At 39.3% G+C, this 22,215-nt stretch overlaps 1 protein-coding gene across 1 annotated transcript in view; it reads right to left on the reverse strand.

Moving 5' to 3' along the window:
- Positions 1–22,215, reverse strand: part of CNTNAP5 (contactin associated protein family member 5) — a 276,352-nt gene that overhangs the window by 187,112 nt on the left and 67,025 nt on the right. The window contains exons 2-3 of the mRNA XM_015635016.3: positions 19,943–20,053; positions 12,352–12,545 (exon numbers count right to left, since the gene is read on the reverse strand). Coding sequence (XP_015490502.1) covers positions 12,352–12,545; positions 19,943–20,053 — 305 coding nt within the window. The remainder of the gene's footprint in view (positions 1–12,351; positions 12,546–19,942; positions 20,054–22,215) is intronic.

Below are 22,215 nucleotides of genomic sequence, written 5' to 3' on the forward strand. Positions count from 1 at the left end.
AGATTATTTCCTTGAATGGCAATATTAGGATAGAGATAATCAGGCTTTGGTGGGCATGTAAGCAAACACAAAGCCTGAATCCCCCTAATTCAATCTAACTTGACCACTGAACATCTAGCAGATAAAATGTGGATAAAATGCAGAAAAGGTGTGTTTTGATGTCCACTGAAAGCATCTCCAAAGAGGAGACATAGATGGCTTCTGTGTGAGGGTTTAATTGTATTTTTTTTATTTGTTGTTTGGTTTTTTTTAACCTAGAAGAATAAACAAGTCCTGCAGTCAATAATGAGGATTGTGTTAGTGTAGGTCAAACTTTGATTTGGTGTATCAGATAAAGGAAATTTGCTTCCTTCCACTTTCCTTTTACAACCAACTGTATGAAGTAAAAGTCTGGACTAATTCCAAGGGACTAAACCAATTATGATAAATAGCTAAATTTGTGAATATGTAGAATCTACTGATCATTGCATAATTACTTATTCTCCCAAGACCACAGCAAAAAAGTGGCAGCAAAATCATCATTATTTTCATCAGAGTAATTATAAATCATCATCGTTGCATTCTTGCAGATATGGCTGGATGAATGCCACCTGAAACTCTGCCTTTCCTCTATGTGTCAGATTTGCTTCTCCACTGTCCTGTGAATTTAATTTATTTTTACACATATACACACACAACTGCTCTGCATGTTTGCCAATAACTCTTCAAACCTGTCTTAAATATCTGTGAGTCTTTAATTTCATAAGAATATTCCTTGCAGATCACCATTTCTGTTAACCTTTCTGGTGATGTATGCAGAACCACATGCACATATTTCTCAGGCTGGAATAGCACACATATTTTACAGGGCTATAACCAAATAATGTCCATGGACATAAACCAGTGTCCATAAACATCGATACCATTATAAGCCTTCGAATACTAAGGCTAAGCACTAAAAGCTGACCTCCAGCGTGGCAGAGGGAAAAAAAGAAGCAAAGTTAGGTGAAGGATAGTGTGGAATCAAGGCCTTGTTTCATGGCAACGTGCTGCTGCTGCAGTTTGTTTTAAACATCAGACTGCAGATATGCATTTGCTTCTAATGACTCTGGCTATCCACAAAATGTAGGCAAGAAGAAAGCCCCCTAAGATGAACAAATTGGTAGAGAAACAGTTTTCTAAGGAGGAAAGAAAAAAAAAAAAAAAAAAAAAAAGAAAAAAAGGGAGAAAAAACAGCTTTAGAACAAATAAGACAACTAAGTAAGTAACTTCCAAGTTCAGCAAGTACGTAACTGCAAAGCCCTTACTCTACAATATCTTGTGTTGAGCACCTAATTACAGGTGTGGGATGAAATCCTGGCACCACTGGAAGTTTTATTACAGAGTTATGTGGAATCAACATTTCAGATTTCCTCATTTCTAAATTGCTATGCTTCATGGCTCATTCTGTAAATGTAAATGCATGAGTTAAGTGCCCATATGTTTGCTAGATCACGGGCTAAAACCTTCATTCAGATGAGTAGTTACTTGTACCTGAATAACCTCACAGATTTTAGAAAGCACTGTTCAAAGTCAGTTACTATTTACTTTAAGTAGAGGTAACAAGAAGTGTCCCACTAAAAAGGAGGTATTAAGAACTTCCAGAATCTCCATAACTATCTTTAAATCCTTTTCCCCATGATAATTTCCACTGAGAAATTAAACATACCTCTGAATTCTATAAATAAAGGCTATCTAGGTTAATCTCTGCTATCCTCTTCACTATAATATATACTCCAGCTGGATAAGCAACCAAAACAAAAGCAGTCTATTGTGGCCCAGTCTAGTGGGACAGCAGAGCAGTTAAGGGAAAATGTAAAATGAGAGAAGAAAAAAGGAAAAAAGAAGGGAAACGGCATTAATGGGCAAGGCAGGAAGATGCCTTTTTCATTCCTGCAGTACTCAAAACTCCCCTTCTATGAGGAAATGTAGCCAACACATCCAGAAGCTACTAGACATGACCTCCATGGCCATCAGATTTCAGAGTCAGTTTCTTAAAAGGTGACTATCTTTCCCTTTCTTTGTGCATGTTTTCATGGATCCCGCAGTTCTGCAGATAGTGGGACAGCAGAGTGCATCAGAATGTTTTCTCCTTGCTATAGTACCTAAACTTGAGATTTGCTGCCAGTGGGAATTACTACCTGTAAATGTGTCTGTCATGAACTATGTTACTGTGATACAAATCACAACTACTTGAAATGTTTGAAATCCTTCCACACAGATTGCCCTGGCTTTGGCTGACTGAACTTTGTTATGGTTTGTTGGGTGTAATTTCTTAATACTAAGTGCTTTCTACAAAAGTCAGCTGCACACTTCAGCTGTCTCACTGATGTAATAAGAAACTTGGGTTCTAACTCTGGGATCTAACTCTGCTTTAGACATTACAAAACTCTTCTCAACACTAAAATCAAGAATTTTGATCTCCCTTTCAGAGGAAAAAAAGCCAAGAAAAGACTGCATATTTCAGTGCACTAATCTCAAACCTTCTTCAACATAAATCATTCATGGGTTTGGTAGTGTGCTTGTGAATTTGTAACAAGAAATAAGCATAAGTTAGAAAGTGTAAAGATATTAGAGAGTGCTTATGAAGGATCACATATTGGATGCACATAAAAGCCTGAATATATGCATCTGGAACACAAATTAAAAGCAAGGAAAACTACCCATTGTAAAGACACATAATGAACAAAGTGACAGATGCTTGAACAATGATTCCATTGCAAAACAACGTAGAAGCCATGACGTGGAAATCTTTCCTAAATCTCTAAAGAATAGCTTTTCTCCAGAGACTGCTTTATGGGAACAATACTGACGTGTGTTCTCTTCCTTGGAGACAAAGCCTTTTCCCTGAAGTATTGTGTGATGCAAGAAGGCAGAATTTGTAAGGTATCCTTCAAGAGGATGATTCTTAGTATCTGCTCTCCTGACCAAAACCTATCTCTATTAATTACTGAGTAACAGATCACAGAAGGCTTCTCAGGAGACATGTTTTCAGTATTTTTCCTTTCCTTATCCTATTTAACTTTTTTTAACTGAAGCCTAAATGAAAAAGCATCTGCTGAACATATGGAATTTGCAAGTATTACCATTAATGTATACTGCTAACATTAAGATTTTTCCACCAGGCACACACATATTCTGACTGGCATACAAACACTCTTGGTCTGAAGGACTCAGCAAGGAGAAATGAGTAACTGTGGACCAGGTCTGTAGTGCAGCATTTGTGCCCAGAAGAAAACAGAGGTTCAGGTCTGACACAGAGGATGTAAAACACACTTTAGATGTTTAGAAAGTCCCCCTGTGTCAGCAAACTGTATAATAGAAATACAAAATCTGGATCCAGAGCACAGAGTGCAGTTTTCTTTTGATACTACAAGTAAACTCCTGCCCTACAATCTTAAGAATCTCTGTTTCTCCCCAAAGCACCCAGAGAAAAGATTTGAAAGCACCACCCAAAATTGGCTATCATTCCAGTGCCAAAAGAACCTGCACCTCTTGGATCCATGGGGATTTACAGAAGGAGAGTGAATAGAATTGCTAGTCATTGCTGGAATTGCTTTAGTCTTTAAAGCAGTTCACAAAAAAAAAGTGTAAAGTTCTTTTGGATCAGCTTCTCTAAATTAACTAGGACAAGTTTGGATGCTTTCTTGACTTTCTATCCAGACAAAGACTCCCCTGAGGCAATGGATTTTAAAATGGTAAGTCTAATTTCCAAATGGAAGTTTTGTAAATGAAATCATCATTTTTACAAGCTGAACCTAAACCTGAAATGCTCCAAGGCAAAGTCTTTCCATACAAATTCTCCACAAAGTCTAGCAAACCTCATCTCAAGACAGCTAGAATCTTCTCCAGAGATTTGTCCATTCTTATCACTCATATGGGAGTCCACATATTTAAAATAAAAAAGTGACTCACATTTAGTTTCTCAGAGAACAACAGTTGACTAGTTTTTATTTAAGTCAAATCTCATCTCTCCTTCAAGCTGTAAAGGTGTCTATATATGGAACCTTTCATCATCTTTCCAGAATTGCATTTGTACCCTCAACTCAGTATATTTATTTTCCCTGAAGGGTAAAAGTTCTTCAAGTACTGTTGTGTCAGGATTTACTCTCTCCTTTGGTTTGCTAACAGTTTATTTTCATGTTTGATTACTAACCCACAAATGTTAGCTAACTCCTGCAGAGCAGGTGTAGGCAGCTCCCCAAAAGTGTCAGACACACATCAAAAAATTTCAGTTCAGTTAAATTTCAAAGGAACACAGACAGGCTTATTTATTCCACAGACAAATTTTGTTCTTACTTATTTGTACCTCAAGGGATCCATTAAGGACTTCTATCTTATCCCATTCCCTGAGAAACAGCTTTGACAATCAAAAGTACAATTGGTATAATAACCTTCAAGATTAATGACTATATAAGTGTTTTGAAAGTTGTCATGCACTAAAATTTGGAAGTCACTGAAAGAATGTAAAATATGCACTCCACATCTGGAAAGGCAATATATTAAAAGAGATCCTTCATAATAAGAATAATAATTGAATATTTTTTTTAAATATCACTATTTTCACTAATAGTTCTTTCTTTTCTATTTAGGGAAAAGGTCTAATAAAATATATTAAATATTTATATTTTTTTCTATATTAATCATTAGAGAAACACTGTTTCCAGACTTGGAATATCCCAGTACAGACATGGACAGTTAAAAAAAAATAAATCTCATAAAACTCATTTCTTAATGACAATGAAAACAAATAATTTTATAGTTCTTCATGCAAGGCAAAAAGTCCCCTCTTCAGTGTAAAAAAAAAATAAATTAATAAATCTCTATTAGCTGAAATGACTAGGGGTTTGGGAGGAAGGAATTCTGCAAAGTTCATATTTCCATCATAAGATGATGTCACTATAGAAGTTCTAGGCTTTCATAAAAGCAAGAAATATCACTTATCAGACAATTCTAATTGTGTGACTACACAAATTTGTTTGTTTGTTTTTGTTTTTTAAAATATGCAACAAGGACACCTTGGCTTACACATCAGTTAAGAAGAAAAAGCAAAAAAAGGCATTGTGTTCATTCAAGGCAGAACATTTCATTATCCTCACAGTTCAGGAATCCCTGAGGGGAAAGGATCCCAGGGACAGCAACAGGCTCCCAGTCAGACCATAAAGGAGTGAAGCAGATTGTCTACACAACCAAAGACACTTGCAGAACATGGGACTTTTGACAAACAGCCTAAGGAAATTAAAGTTTTAATAAATCAGGGTCGTCCCCATAAATCATCTAGACCTATCTGTTTTTCCATCTCCCCATTCCTGTATTGCCACTATGCAAGGATCAAGTCCGAGTGCTGAAAAAAAGTTTCTGTGAAAACAACGCTTTTTCAAGGAAGTACCTCAGGAACAGTTTGAGGGGGCTCTCTGCAGCTGATAAGTGTTTAACAGCAGGAAACACTGGGTACATTAACCCAAAGTGGAACACAAATCTGCTAACCAAGACGAAAAGAAGAGGATGAGCAGAAATGAAAGACTCTCAGTTTCTGCTGATGCTGACTGAAGATGAAATGAAACTGTTCTTTACTTCCATCTTAGATACTGAAGCTCTGGTCACTGATCATAACTTTTTACCTCTCATCTCCATTTCTCTCCTTTCTCCTCTTTCCAATCACTTTACAAGTATGTCTCATCATTAACCTGGTGTCTTACAGAAGATCACACCCCTCTGCCAGTCCTGGAGGGGTTTGCAATGTTCAATGGCAATGTTCATTGCTTGCCTCTCTTTCTCACTAGCCACAAGCAACAGGTTTCTATTTCTCTGCTCATCAGCTTCTCACTACAGGATTAATCCAACATTTAGAAAGGGCTCAGAGCAAAATCAGTACAATCTTGTAACAGCTACTGAAGACCTGAACACTACAACTCAAACCAGTTTATTTATTTGGATTAATCTAATAGTGAATCAATAGAAGTGAAGTGACACACTTTAGCAGCAGGAAATTTGTCTTATTTTACAGTACGTAACGGTACAATAAGAGTACTCTTTCTAGCTGGTTCCCCACAAAAGAATTGGTTTTTCAGACAGCTAGAGCCACTCAGTTGTTCCAAAAATGTACCAAACAACTGCAAAGAAACTCACTGAGCTCTGTAGGCATGTGGATTATATAAATATTTGTTCCATATTTATTCAGAATTTGTAAAGGCACCTACTTAAGCCTTCACATGCCATGGAACATAATTTGCAAACAAAAATAATGAAACTTGGTCTACTGATATAAAAGAGTTGCTGGCTAAACTCCACCATCGAAGAGGAAATGTCCCCTGTTTTCCACATTAACCATCCTAGAATGTCACAAACAAAATTTTCCCCTCTTTCTGGAGGGGAAAACAACAGCTTTGTGGCAGACAAACAAGGCTGGAGATGGCTGGAAGACACTTATGTTTTGGAACCAGACATCACCAACCAGACCCATGTCAACCATTCCTCCCACTCCAATCGATCAGGGCCAACCCTGTGGAGTCACACCCTATAGTTGCTAGCACAAGGCAGCAGAGAAACAAGATCACAGAGAAGATCTGGGATGTAGGAATGAGAAATTAGAGAACATTTCTCAGCCTTCCTGTGTGAAATGGTTACAGAAAAGATGAATTTCAGGCAATTTGCAAAGGCATAAGACTGGGAAGTCAGTAACAACAGCACAAACTGTGAATAACCATGTTTTTTGCAATTTTTTCTGGGTCAGAGTGAATTGCTGCCAAACACCAAGCACAGAGAATTACCGAAGACATTGCTGATGGATAACATGTTAATATCAGCATGAAATTCTCTAGACTCCACCTCAAGATCACTTTACAGTTAACCAACGATAAAAGCACATTGTAAGGTCACAGAATTCATACAAAATTCAGTTAGCTTAAGGCTAACTCAAGTATCTCAACAGTAAAGGGTTATTTGAAATCTAAGTATATCCATTTTATTCAGACATAAATCCATGAAGAGTGCACTTTACAAAAACAGATATACTGACACTTTGAATTATCCTCCCAACAGGAGAACCGCCCTGGTGCTATCAAGAAAGACAGATTTCCTGAGAATGTACTCAGGAGGCTGTGTTTGCAGCCAGCTCAGTAAGCAAAAAAACAGAATTAGAAGCAAATTAGTAACATACAAACAGCATCTCAGAATCAGGCAGTCTTAAAACTGAACAGTCCTAATTATAACAAAGGGATAATGGTTGCCTCTTCAAAATCTGTAATAACTTGGCAATGAAAACTTCTGGAAAACCTTGTTTCCCTGCAGCAAGACTCAATTGCTTTCTTCATTCCTTCTTGAAAGTAGCAATTGGCTTTTTGTTTCTGCTTTTTCTTTTCTTAGAGCAAAGGTGATGGAAAAGAAAATAATCTGTAGATCCTTACCACTTAACACCTATTTGACTGGCAATAATTACTGTGCATAAAGGACTTTAAATATATCTTAATATTAGTACAGCAGGAAGCATTACAAGACCAGCAGAAACTCATTCTCTAACCCAAGCAAACAATGTGGGACTTCTCATTGCTACATGTGGAAATTTGCACTGGTCTTGCTTGGAGGATGTTAGGACTAGGAGCTAAAAAATGCTTTAGAATAAATTAGCACAATTATAAATCTGACAAGAAGATTAATATTCTAACTATGTTCACAATAATTAACTCACCAAAACAGTTCCAGAGTCATTATCCAGCTAGGGTGGAATGGGAAAGTTTACAGCACCCCTGTAGATTTATAAGCCAATTAAGGGTGACCCTCCTCTAGATTTCATTAGAAAAGCCTCTGGTTCAGCAAAAGCTCACACGTGCAAGTAACAAGTTTCCCAATGAAAGGGAATGCAAAGGATCTTTATCACCTCTATTAAACACTTTTCCTGATCCCCTGGAAATTACATATTCCTAGTGCATCCTCAGCCTCCTGCCAGCTCTCCAGCCCTCGCACAGCATCCTCGCACCAGCGAGAAGCACAGCACCACTGGGGCACTGCATTTATTCCCTGCATGACCAAGGTCCAGCACTAGAGAAGCACTTCAGTTCTTGTGATGCAGCTTTGGGGTTAGGGCTCACAGCCCCTCTCCCACCCAGAGCCACCTTCTGCCTTCGATGTGCAGTGCACATGGATTTATCAGAATCACCAACCCAGTCAGCTGGAAACAGCTGACCATCACTGACCAGCACACTCCTGCTCAATGTGCACTGTGCGTGCATGGGACTGCACACAGTGTGAACTATCTCCTTGCTATCTATGCCATTTTCCCTCTTCACTGCCTTTCTGCACAGATTCATTGTTCTAATATAAAAGCTTCCTCTGCTGCTGTCAGAGCAGTCTCCCTTTATCTCCAACTCCACAACTTCCCCTTCTCCTTTCAAAACTTTGTATAAAGAACATCTCTTTTCTCCTTCTGTTGCATACATCTATACCTGTTTCATCTCTTCCTTTGTACATTCCTACATAATTGTGTTTCTCAGCTTTGTAAAGTATTTTCCAATATAGATAGCATAAAAATTGCTATCTAAAATGAAATAGCATTGTATCACAACCCATACTTTTTTCCCGGTAAAATACACAGTTTGGACTGACTCAAGCTGTGATGTGTATGCAGGTAAAGCAAATTCTGAATTATTCAACACTTAAAAAGACTGAAAAATCATTTACTTGTTACAAGCAATAAGATTTATGTTTTATGTCTCCCAATCAATAGCTAGTGTGTCCACACATAGCTGATTTATCCATATTGAAAATATAATTATAAGTCTAGTTTGCTCTGAACCACAGAGTCCCTTTGTAACAAGATTATTTAAATACAAATGGGGTTGGAAAATTGGTTTTAAATGGCTAATCTGTCTTGTCTTCAACTCCAGCTGCAGAATTTACTAACATCATAAACACAGGCTGAGTGAAAACTTAAAAGGTTTTCTGATTCTCCTGCGATCTGTCTATGCAGTCCTCATTAACAGGGAAGTCGATGGGAGCTGTATGCAAGCCGGGAGAGGAGGATAATAAGCCTTGTAATCTCTATAAAGAGAAAGGGATTTTTACTGGTGATATGTCATATATGCTGGTGTGCAAACATCTGTCTTATTGCCAATCCAATAAAGAATTTATGCACCCAGTCTCCGATGCACTGCAGAACATCTCTGCCATATGGATGGGCCAAACTTAAGACCCACAGGGCTGGAAACAACTCCTCAGAGCATCAGAGCACTTGCAGTAGGGACCACCAGACATTCATGGGATCATTAAGAAAAGTTTCATATGGACATGTTTACTTGGGGATTATTGAAGGCCCTGCCATCTTCCTGTTGTTCCCACCCAATGTGGTCAATGTCCCCGTGACATGCGGTGGGGAAAGGCTGGGCCAGTGCATGCTCCTCCAAGAGAGCACTGCAGTCACCTCACCCACTGGGAATACACCATGACTTTCTCTCTGAGTCATGCACATGGGCTGGGAGAAAAGGCAGATCAAATCTGAGTTGGGTTGAGTAGAAATTAAGGATTCGTAATTTGCCACCTCACCCTGATAGGGAAAAAAAAGAATTGATATGGGGTTCTGGCTTGGGTTTGTGCTGGAAACACTCTTGATAACTGAGGGATGTTTTCATTCCTGCTGAGAAAAAAACACATTGCTGAACCAAAGCCAGCACAGATACAGATTCCCAAGTCTGGAATTACCACACTTGTGACAGATCGGCACAGTGTACACTGCCACAGACTGTGACAGTGGAGGCTATCCTGGGGGGGCTGCTTTCTCAGCCTTGTGAAATGGTCCACTACCTTAAGTCAAGGGCAAGGGTTCTCTCCTAGGGGTGTGCAATGCAGAACTTCCCTTACAGCTATTCAAGAGCCAGATGTTTAGGACAAGCACCATGTTGTGCTTGTCCTCATTTCATCCAAGGGTCTGAAAAAACCTTTAACATTCAGCTGGACAGCAGACTTCTATGTTTCTTCTTAGTTACAAAAACCCTAAGGAAAGGATAACTGCCAATAAAAGAGAAACACTGCATAATTTGTAATTATAATTCTATACATGCTTCTGAAAGCCTCTTTGGCTTTCTTCTTTGTGCTCTGAATGGCTCTCTGGATCTAATTTAATTCAGTGAAGCAAATTCAAAAGTGACAGGGAAGAAAAATCAACTTTTTCTTTAGTTAGAATAAAAGTTATACATAAGGAATTCTTGATCTTCATTAATTTTGTGGGTAGACACACAAGCTCCTAAGTGTTAATAAGACTTGCCAGTTTAGGTGGACTAAAGTGTCTAATGAAATGTCAAATGAGCCCACTTTGGATTTACATTATCAGATATTTCCACCAGGAAAGTTTGGCAAGGCATCCTAATAAATCCTTCAAGCCCTCGTGGGAACATGGAGCAAATGGTTCTTCTGGTCTGGAATTACATTACTGGCTCACTTGCTCAGTGTGACTCCTAGAAACTAAGGTGAAAGGAAAATTATCCAAATCCCCTGTTTCCTTTTCCACACCCAAAGTCTATTTAATTTTTCCTCAATTATATAGAAAATTATCCTCTGTAGCTTGTGGTGGCTTCCATCAGAACCATGTACAAAAATTATGTCTCCAGAAAGCAAGCATCCAGGTCTGCTGAGGCTTTGGAACTTGTGTCAGGATCTGCCCTGAATCAACTTCATGCCTTATTACTCTAGTAAAACAAGAGAGTCCAAGTTGCTCATAAATCCTACTTCACTGTTAAATGAATTGTTCTTATTCTCGTGCAATACTAGGTGCTAGATATGAAACTCATAAATTGGATCCTTAGGGCATTAAGATTTCCTGCGGTAAATTCTATGTGTTGTCTTTTCAAGTTTTCCTTTAAAAAGAAAAATTTACAAAAGAAAATAAAAGTTCAAGTGTTTACAGAAAGAAAAGGACTGAAAAGTTTGACGTGTAATAAAAAATTAACTTGTTCTAATATAAAATTTTAACAAGCCAAATAATATTTTCAGGCAAGGAAGTACTGAACTGACACCAAATCTGTAAAAATATCTCAGTATGGATTTCAGATTCCCAGGGCTGGAAGTCAAGAGACAGATTAAATGATCACTATATTCAATCCAAAATGAAATTCTACTGCTTTTAAATACATACATATATATATATATATATATATGTATGTATGGGAGTAAAGACAGACTAACATAACATTTTAAGTGACAGGTGAAGCACTTGACAACTTTATGACCATCTTAGGACCAAAGTTGCTTTTCTAAGGGAAGAAGGATTTCATTAGCATTCCCTGACTCAAACCATGATAAAGCAAAGTGATGATACAATGGATTTTAGATGCACAGAAGTTCACCACCCTGCACATGTATCTCCACTGCCACCATGCACTTGGGGAAAAATTAAGCAGCCTTTCTCCCCTCTTCCTGCTGTACCCCAGCTCCATCACTCACAGTCATCATGTTCTGGAAGCAAAACCTGCTTTTGTGACACAGCATTTAAACAAAGTATTAACCAAAGAAAAAACATAAGTCTACTTGGTTACACTTAACATGCTCCCCCTTTATTTTTGTGAAGAACCTGTTTCTTTTAACAACATATGTTTTCATGCTATCAGGGCAACTGATCCACAGAAATACACCACATAGCATGGTGTATATTCTATGTACACCACATAGAATCCCATTATTTTTTACCCATTCACTAACGATTGACATTTTCTGTACAAAAGAAAGGCTTGTAAACTTTTCCATCCACACCTGTGGTGCCACTGCTGCCCCAAGCACTCCTACTAACAGCATCTGGCACAGCCACACACTAAAGTTGTGACATAGCAATGGTCAAGTCTGCATTAAAGTATTAGAAAAAGCCTTGATCACTTTAAGTGTGTCTCCTAAATCATCCCACAATCCATGCTGCAGCTCCAGCCTTCTCCAGCTGAGGAGCAATTTACCTCCCATCTTCCTCAGCATGATCTCTCTTGTTCTGGCCAAACACATATAAAGCATAGAATTAATTTTCATCTTTCCTGGAGAAACACGGAGGTGATTAGCCCCATTTACCCTGGTGTGCCTGAAGCAGAGCCAACCCAGCACAAAAGCACACAGGTCATTTTAAGTGCCCTGATCATCCTCATAGTCTGAAAAACAATGTAGTCCTGAGGGTCTAAACTTGTATTACACAGACAGTCGGTGACATAACCCATTTAGATCAAAATGCCCCGTGGAGTCGCTCAGGTCTGCTCTCTCACCCCTGCAGCACTCCTTGGATGTGCAACCGGAGCTGCTCCTCCAGATGCCCGAATGAGCCTGACCCAGAGAGATCTGGGGCCAAAGGCACTGCCAGCTCAGACTCACCCAGACGCTGTCGTCCTGTCTGTACTGCCTCCAGTTGCGGCCGGTGTCGCTGAACATCAGTGCGTAGCTGGTCACCCAGTCCGAGCTCCCGTACCTGCCCTGGGTGGCCACCGCCACCACCTCCACTCTGTCTCCCAGATCAACCTGGAGCCACTGCTGCTCGTTGGACTCCAGTGGGGACCAGCCACCAGCTCCTGAAAGATTGGATGAATAGAATTTAGATGACCGTGACAGCACAAAAAAAATTATCCTTGATAAAGAACCACTAAATTATTTCAGGTCATCACAGAGGACTCTACTTGAGCAAGCACATATTTTCATATTAGGAAATACACTACATGATGTGTGCTTCCATCAGGTTATTTCCATTAACCTAAAGCTCATGAGGAATTTTGAATTTCTAAGATATTTTAAGGAAATTTATTCTTTTTCAGCTGTACAAGCATCAATGAGATTGCTCAATCACACACACACACAAAAAAAAAAATAAATAAAAAAAAAAAATCCTTTCTATTCCCTCCTTGCAATTCTGGGAATGTGGACTTGTAACTTGCAGTTTGCTTTGATATTTTCCTTTTTGCTATGTTCTGAAAGAAATGCAAAATGTTAGTTAGTTTTATTTGAGCCCTCTTAAGTGTTTGAAAGAATGTTTTATTTACAGCTTATAAATGCATTTCAGATAATTTGTTGTAAAGCTAGAAACCATTTGATTGAACAACTAAAAGGACTGCCTTCACACTGGATAGTAGGCTGTCTCTGATACAAGCTTGTAATGCATTTTTGTCCTTTAAAAGTAAAGATTTGCACTATCCCTTGAATTCCTTTAGAGGTTAAACAGAACTGTGGTAATACCAAGCCAGTAAAACAGAACTGCAACCACTGCTTGCATTTTACCACTTTGCTCACCACAATAAATGGGAGATTATGGTTAAAAGCAAATCATTCCAGACTGGAATATAATATTTTATGGTCTCCTGCTTTCTTTTACACCCTAAAATTACAGGCTATGTTTATTTTCCTTTAACTTGTTTCTCCTTGCACACATTTATTCTCTGCATACGCCCAGTGTTCAATTCAGCCTCATCAATAAGCATCCAACGCAGCTATGAAAAACACAAGCCACCAACCAAGTAGCCAAGACAGCCAATTTTTAAGCTGCCACTGCTTCTGCAACACAACACCTTTTTGTTTTGCCATTGTTAATAAAGTTTGGAAAAAGCACTCCAGTATGACTACAGTGAACACAATCACATTAGGAATAAAATTAACTCATCTGTCTCAAAGTTGCTCCATGAAAAGTTCATTGAAGTGCATAAAGTTGAAAGATTAATAAATATGGTTTCTATCAATTAACTCAATTTCAATAACTCTGCACTTTTACAAACATCTTGTTTTTCCTGGATGGCATTGTACTTTTCAACTCACAACTGAAATCCCTTTGTCTAAGAATAGTCATAATTGTCATTATTTACAATTTATTAATATAGGATTTATCTGAACTCCTGAAACAGAGCTACATCTATTCCATACCTGGAATGGAGTATTCTTCCTGCTCCCCTGCATGACCCAGCCTTCATTCCTCTACAAGAACTCTCCAGAGAAAAGAGTTTGCAACCAAACCAATGCATACTGCTTCTTAGTGCCATGATTTACCCTTTCCAATCACAACAGAAGTCTTCATCATCACTGATTATTTTACCTGCCTTAAATAGAATACACTCTCCTATGAGCATGCCATGAAACACCTAATGAGACTACTAGGAATTTCATCCCTGATTTCTTCTTTAACTACTTTATAGCTCTTTTAACTCCATACCTATATATAGCTTATGTAAGACTATAATGCCTCTTGTTAACAGTCCTAACCACTGGGTTGTTTTTTATCTATTTTGTTTTTTTAAGTGCCATATAAAGTATGTTGTCTGCCTTTAAAGTGCAGAGCAGTGCCTTTAAACTATAGAGCTGTATTCAAACACAACAAACTACAGATTTCTCCTACACACAATTGTGATTATTGCACACAGGAGACAAGGGCAGCAAAAACTTCCTTTGGATTGTAATATCCAGTATCTAAAATAGACTCTGAACACAATAGTTGCTGGTTTTCCTTCTTCTTCTTGTTTTTTTTTCTCAGTTTTATTCTAGGAACTGATACTATATAAAAATATGCCTCAGAAGTTCTGGCAAAGTTGTTCCATTCATGACTCAAAAGAGCCTATTCTAGATGTTTTCAGCACATATTAAAAGAAAGTTGGCATTTTCATCTTTCCTTCATTCACCATAGAGAACGACAACTAGATGAAGGAAAATAACTTAGAGCAAAAATATTTGGTGAGTTTTCCATTAAAAAACCACAAAAGCTTTACTTTCTATGTTCTAGTTTATACACAAGTTCTTGAGCCAAGCCGGTTAGCACAGATGTTTCCCAGTAGCATGTCAAACATCATAACTAAATATCTACTTTATGCTTTCTCCCTTCTGCTGCCAGAAGTGGCAGGAATGTGATACACTTTCCATAAAAGTGTTTGGCTTTACTGTGCACTGCTATTTTCCAGCCTGAGCACAACACCACAGGCTTATAATTTTGAAGTCAAACAAATGATACACACTGAACAGAAATTTGGGAGATCTGTGCTGAGCTTGAGCCCTAAAATCATAGATTACATGGTGTCTCTGCACTGTATCTCTCTTTACATGAGCACATTTGTCTGCTGGGAATGTCATCTTTAGATGTAAGCAGTGCAGACACAGCAATGACACCTGCTCATAGCATCACCTCTCCAAAGCTGGTCTTGCAAGAAAGATATCAGTTACAGGCAATGTATTCACAGAACAGCAGCTGCTTCATATATTTTTTTTCCTGTGGAGAAGAAAGCCCACTGTGTTTCCCTCTCCCAAACCTTCCACCATTACCATTTCCACAGGTGGACAGTAATTCTACTGCTAGTAAGAATGCAGCTAAAATCCCTGCAACAGTAAAGCTGCATTGACTGCAGGACTGAGGGCAGAACTGAAGCTTTTCCCACTGGGTCTCTCTCACTTCAGCTAATAAAGCAAACACGTAGCTTCTGCCTGCTTCTGTGGTTATCCCAAATCCTCACCAAACATGCTGGGAGTGCCAAAAATCAATAAATGTTCTTTTTCCTCCCCATTTACTCCGTTATACAGAGCAGGTTGCAGAAGGAATACTGGCATTTCCTCCAGCACAGTCCGTGTCTGCACACTTCTTTTATGCACATCATTCCTGATAGTGTGTCAACAACCCATCCTGCACTTTTATAGTGAGTAGCAAAAAAACCACAACCAAAGGAGGGCAACCATTTAGAACCTTTTGCTCCTCTACCCACCTTGATACTTGCCCTGTGGACTTTTTGCCAGCACAGGCCCAAGACAAAGGACAAGAAGGCTCTAACAGACAACAAGACAGACTACTGAAGTCACAACTTACAGGATATCAACTCCTCTGAACAGATAAAAGCATAGCCCAAGGTCTTTTTTCCTGCAATTGGGCACAAAAATATTGAAGAGGACCATATAGCTTTTATCAAGTGTGGCATAAAGGCAAACAAGACAAAAAATTTGGCTTTGATTATGCCCATCAGATCTGCACCTGTTCTAGGTGTGCTGTCAAACTGCTCCTCACACAAAAAAGAGAGAGACAGGATGCTCAATATTTCCCCTTTCTGCCCACCAGGTTCCCACTGGTATAGGCAGGAACCTGCACATTGTGCTACACCATCCTTCCTCACAGCTCACACATTTCACATCTTCCGGGGATCATTCCAAAGGAGGCATTCAACATGGTATTAGGAAAACACCCCAGTGGAAAAACGACACCACAGAAATCTGACACACTGTTCATACTCTCCATGGCAACAAATCATAATGTTAGAAATATGTGGGGAGCAAGGATCTGATGGTTTCTCAGTTGGAGACACATAAGATTCCAAAAAATATGATCAAATACTTTTGTTTCTTTTGCAGACTGTTTGTACATTTTGCCATAGTTGTTTTAAAACTGCATTTAAGCCCAGTGTTATACAGTCAGTGCTTTTTGATCTTCCCCAGGACTGCTCAGGATGCCCATACTTATTTTTAGTTGATTATTATAAAGCAAAGGGCATTATTATTTCCACCCTACATGCCTTACAAACAGCTCAAATGGCTTTATATAGCACTAAAAACTCCTGGACTTCCCACTGCAACTAAGTGCTTCCCTGCTGCAGAATTTTACTTTAATGCCCAGATCAAACACTTCCAGGCCAGAAAACAAATTCCTTTTGACATTATATATGCTTTATATTCACATACATAATTGCCTATACTGACTACTCTGGCTGAGAGCTAATAAGAACTGAAAAATCTTAGGTGATGCAGTCATACTGCAGCAATTTTCTTGTTATTTTTCATTATTTATTTACTGTATACAAAAAATCTGATAAATCCCTCTCATGGGTAAATAATATATTTCATACCTCAGAATCATATTTATCAGAATTATACTAGCTCTTTAGCATTACCAGTACAGATTTATCAGCATTTTAATTAAGCACTTTCAGCTGTTCACACAAAGCTTTACTCATGGGTACTTTGTGTGTTTGTTTTTTTAAATGGCACATTCTACTACTGCAGGCCTTTTTTTTTTAACAGCCTTTTACTTATTGTTATCTATTACTGAATAAACTTGATGAATTAGAACTTTTTGTAAATAAAGGCCTGGGTTGTTCTTTACAAATTCATCTTCACTTGTTGCATTCATGTTTACATTAACAAATACATTCATCTAGCTTTCTACCCAGAGGCTCTGTTCCTTGCAGCACTGTCTTATCAATTACAATCAAAGCTAAGCCAGCTCATCAAAGCATTCAACATTATCAGAAAGCCACAGCCCAGTCCTTATTAGGAAACATTATTTCCTGTATTTTGTAAAGATATCTACTATTTGCATTCAAGTGACAAGTCTATGAAAGTTTCTACAGCCACCATCTACCACTGCTTGCTCCTCCAACCCAAGGACAGGAACTGCTCTGGCAAGAGCAGACTTGGTTCTCTTCACAGCAGCTGGTATAGGGCTAATTGTGCTGGAAGCACAGTTATCTCTGTGGATTATACAGAGCTGTTTCTGTTGTGGCTGAGAACTGCTTACACATAGGCCAAGGCCTTTTCTGCTCCTCACACCACACCACTAATGAGGAGGGTAGGGGGAAGCAAAATTTAGGAGTGGACACAGCCAGGACAGCTGACCCCTACTGACCTCGGGGATATCCCATCCCATATAGCATCGTGCTCAGCATTTAAAACTGGGGGATGAAGGAGGAGGAAAAGGGGGATGTTCAGAGTGATGGTTTCACTTTTACTCTTGTGATTCTCTCCCCCATCCCACCAGTCAGACAGAGTGGCTGTGCAGGGCTGAGCTGCTGGGGTTTGTCCGTGACATGTGCCCAACATGGGCCCCAAAGGGCTCGAGATAATTACAGATTTGATTGGAATGTACTAGATTGAATTTACAGCTGTTACTGCCGGTTAGCTATTAATCAGCAGCTTCTGTGTTTGCCATGGGGCTTGCTTCCCTTGTTTATTAGAGTCTATTGCTCATTAGTAGCTACTTTTTGCTTTTGCTGCTTGCTGTACTGCTTGTCATCTGACTGCTAGGCCTGGGAACATTTTGGTAACAGCAGTGCCCATGGCCCTGGGCTGGCAAGTGGCCAGGGCATCTCTGCTGCTCCTGTGCAGTGGGCAGGCTGGAACTCCAGTGTGAACTCGAGCCAAAGGGGCTGTGACCTGTGGACAAGTCCCCGTGGCAAAAGGACAGCCCAGGTGTCTGTGGCAGTGAAGAAGCCCATGCCAGAGCACGTACATCTCCAAGAGCCTGCGGCTGTGGTTACATCTGCACCACAGCTGGTACCTCAGAAGGGATTGTGGTCCAAGGGTAAGTTCACACTGGAGAAGGTACTCCTTGAAGCGCCATGCTGTGCACGAGGCCATGCTGGAGCATGTAAAAGCGTGTGGCTGTGGCCAAGCCCACCACAAAGCAGGGACTGCAGCCATGGGGAAAGCAGGAGCAGGAATCCTTCTGAAAGGACTGTGGCTGTGGGTAAAGCCATTCTGCAGTGAGCATCTGTGTGAGGATTCATTGTTTTTGGGGGTTAAGCCACAGCAAGTCACATATGAACTCTGCTGCCACTACATCTGCACATTCCTACATAAGCCCATGCAGCAAAAGCATTAGACAAGGTACAGTTTTAGCTTCTAGGTCCCTGTGTTGGCTTCAGCTCATCAGTTATTACATAAGCACTCAAAACATCAAGAAAAAGTTGCTGAAATCAAGCCCTTACGTAGGGCTTGATTTTAATATTCTATCTCCTTTTCCCATGACAAGTGCTAAAAGACAGCATGGACTTTACCAATGTAATAGCGTATTGCTGGAAAACTACAGTATCTTCCCCCTCACCACATGGCAAAACTACTGTGGGGACAACTAACTATGACCTATTTCAATTTCTGACCTTAAATTGAAACTCCTGTCATAATTTACAACATTGTTAATTGTCTCTTTAATATAGAGAACAGCCAGAGCTTGACTTGCAATACTGATTTTGAACCTCTTCCTCTTTTCTACAGATAAAATTAGCTATTAGAGCCATCTGCACAAACACATGAGCATAGCTATTCACCATCTCAGCCAGCAGTTGGAGACAATGGCAGGGCAAGTTCAAATATCTTGCTCAATGTTTATAACATTCTTTTGTTAAGCAGTTACTATATAACCTTTTACTTGCTGAGGAACTCTGGTTCAAGAGATATAAATATGATCTTGTAACTCCCATCTAACACCTCTTTAATGGCCAAGCAACTCCTTATCATTAGTGCCAAGCATAAAAGAGAGAGTCCTTTACTGTCTTTCTATAGATTTATTAAATGGAGTTTGATTAAAAAACACTTTAGGGATGTTTAAGAATGCAAATTCTGATTTATTTTCAATTGAGATCTTTTTTTCTAGTAGTGATCTTTCTAGTGTTTCCTAAAATGAAATTCATAGGTAATACAATAATGCAGGGCCTTCCACTTTTAGAGGCTCTACCTTGGAAACAAGGTAAGAGCCAACAACCCAAATTTGCAACAGGATATCAAATAATGTCCTAAATACTGCCAACTTCTCCTTTCTGGAACTATGCTTCAAATTAATAGTTCCACCTGATGTGCAAACTCATTATCTGGACCTCAAACATTCTTAATGACAAATGTCTGAAAAGTTGTCTTTCACATTCACTATTTCTGCAGAGTTGTGTAATCACTGAATCCCACTGGAATTTTATACCTAGTTGCTATTGTCTTTAACATCTACATTTTAGAATAGTGTCTCAAACCTAATGACCTTTAAACTCTTTAAAGAAGTGGAGACCTTCAAAATTAATGGAAGCTTTCTATAATAAAGGAGGAAAATGCTCCTACATAGCTCACTCTCAGGAGCATAAATTAATGGCTCTATTCAGCTCGGCTCTGAATGCACTACATACAAACAGCATAGGAAGTTATTCTTTGTAAAAGTGATTAAAATTAATAGTTTAGGCATTTCATACTGCAACCTTACCATCTCGCCTGTTGAGTTTTGCAAAGCTGGGACTGTGAGTACTGAAGAGCTCAGAGGAACTGGTAAGGGCAGCTGAAGGTAAGGGAGATACCAATGCATCATCACAATTATCTAAAAAGGAAAACAAAAAAACAAAACACACAGAGGTCATCATATGAGCAACACATACGCCAACTCGTGCTATCTGCAGGTGGTGCTTTCTCTACTGAGTAGACAGAGAGTGGACACACAGCACAATTGTGCTCTAATTCATATATAAGAACTGAAATTAACCCTGCAGAACGTTCCAGTCTGGTGGGACAGCAACCACATGAGAGCTGCTGCTAAGACATCAAATGCTGAAAAAACTGGAAGATGTTGTCCTTTCAGTGAATGAGATTTGACTCTCAACCCTGCAGTTAAAGAGGGTATCGACTCTTATTGCAAAAGCCACTGAAATAGCGCAATAATGCCCTGACTGACCTTAGAGAACACCCCAGGTGTTCTGTGTCCAGTACAGGTTTCCACAGAACAGGTATGTAATGTAGGAGTTACAACTTCGTATTTCTGTGGGGAGGTGACACACAGGAACATGCCACAGGGGGTTTTGCAACATGTAAAAGTGTGTCCTGTGCTTCACATGTGTCTCAGGCACTCAGTTCTCAAAATCTGAACATCTCTGTCATTTCTCCCCCAAGCTCACACAAATGTGCAGGGCCGAATTAGTTTTGTTCACTCACATGAGCAGCCTCTACATTTCTCCTCTCTTTCTTTCACCTCTTCTTCTGAGGACAGAAGGGATATGCTAACACTCAAGTGGAATTTTTGAGCCCATAATGTTTGAACAGGGATGGAATTAAATAAAGTAAATTTTCTCATTTCAATGCTGTCACATAAACACTCAAGAACATAATGCGGGGTTTCAGTAGGGAATAATAATAAATCCCTCTCATTTTTAATTGAATCTCCCATGGAGCAAGCATGGACCTAATTACTGGAAAAGACCCACAGGTCACCAGGATCTCAGGCCACCACTGTGTTCTTGCATTCAGAGAGTAAATCAAAAGACAAAGAATAAAAGCAAAACTTGCTTGATAGTTATGAAAACAAATTTAGATTATTCTAAACCTGAGTGATACATTTTCCATATTGAAGCAGATTACATTAAAGTATTTCTCAGCTCTTTCTACAATGACTCTCTGAAACAATCCAGATACTTTTGCAACCAAAAAACTCTATATGAAAGTAAATCAATGTAATCAATACAATTTGTATCAGTGCATTGAATGATGGATCTCAAAACCCTTCCTATCTCTCTGATTTCCAAGAGTAAAAAGGCCTAGAAAAATCTGTGAGATCTATAAATTAGGGACAGGTCTGAGTGCAGTAGCCACAAGGATAATTAGCCACCAGAACAAGCATCATGGTCCTGAGCAGATTCCCTATGACTTACACCCTTTGAATCTCAAAGAGAACTTTTGAAGGGTCTGTGGAGTGCCAGTCTCCTCATCTGCCAGATCAGGCCAGACCCATTATATTTGTACTTAAAATATATCCCAAATAAATCAACTGTAAATTGTGAGTCTTAAATTCACTCTCACTCATGACCTGAACAGAGATTTAAACAAAGATTGGAAATGTTGAGTTCATGAGGGCACTGAATTCACCCAAACTTCTACATTCTAAAAAAGCCAGCAGAGGGGTTGGGAACCTCTCAAAAGCAGGTCCAAGATCCTAGTGGACAGATCTACAGGACTATTCAGCAACACTTAAAACATGAGGCTGGAAATAACTGAATGCAGATATTTTACTTTAAACAGTGTTTAGACTGCTGGCTTTCTTCAGTTCCCTGTGGCTGCTCCTGGGCCATGAGAGAACTCAGCACATCCATCAGCCTGTGATCCAGCTGTCCATCACTGTTCCCCAAAGGTAGGACTGAGGTACCAAGTATCTCAGCATCACAGCAAGAGGAAACCATTTCAGAGCAACACATCTAAGGTTTGCCCTGGGATCTCTAGAGGCTCCAGGCTGAGAAGTGACAATTAGCTCCTGTAACTATGAGATGCTTTGTCTAAATATCCATATCCTTTGCTTCTGTCCCAATGCACATTCATCTCTATCTCTGCTGCTACAGCACTACAATGTCATTTCCACACTAAATTCCAGGATCCTTATTTTGTTTTGGTCCAAAAAAAGAAAGAAAAAACAGCTGAACTACAGCTAGGAAACTTTCCCTGAATTAATACCTGACTGTAAAATCATGTAAGTTGAAGGTTTCAGGATTTGGGAAAGCA

Source organism: Parus major, chromosome 7 (assembly GCF_001522545.3).
Source record: "Parus major isolate Abel chromosome 7, Parus_major1.1, whole genome shotgun sequence".
NCBI classification, from domain to species: Eukaryota; Metazoa; Chordata; class Aves; order Passeriformes; family Paridae; genus Parus; species Parus major.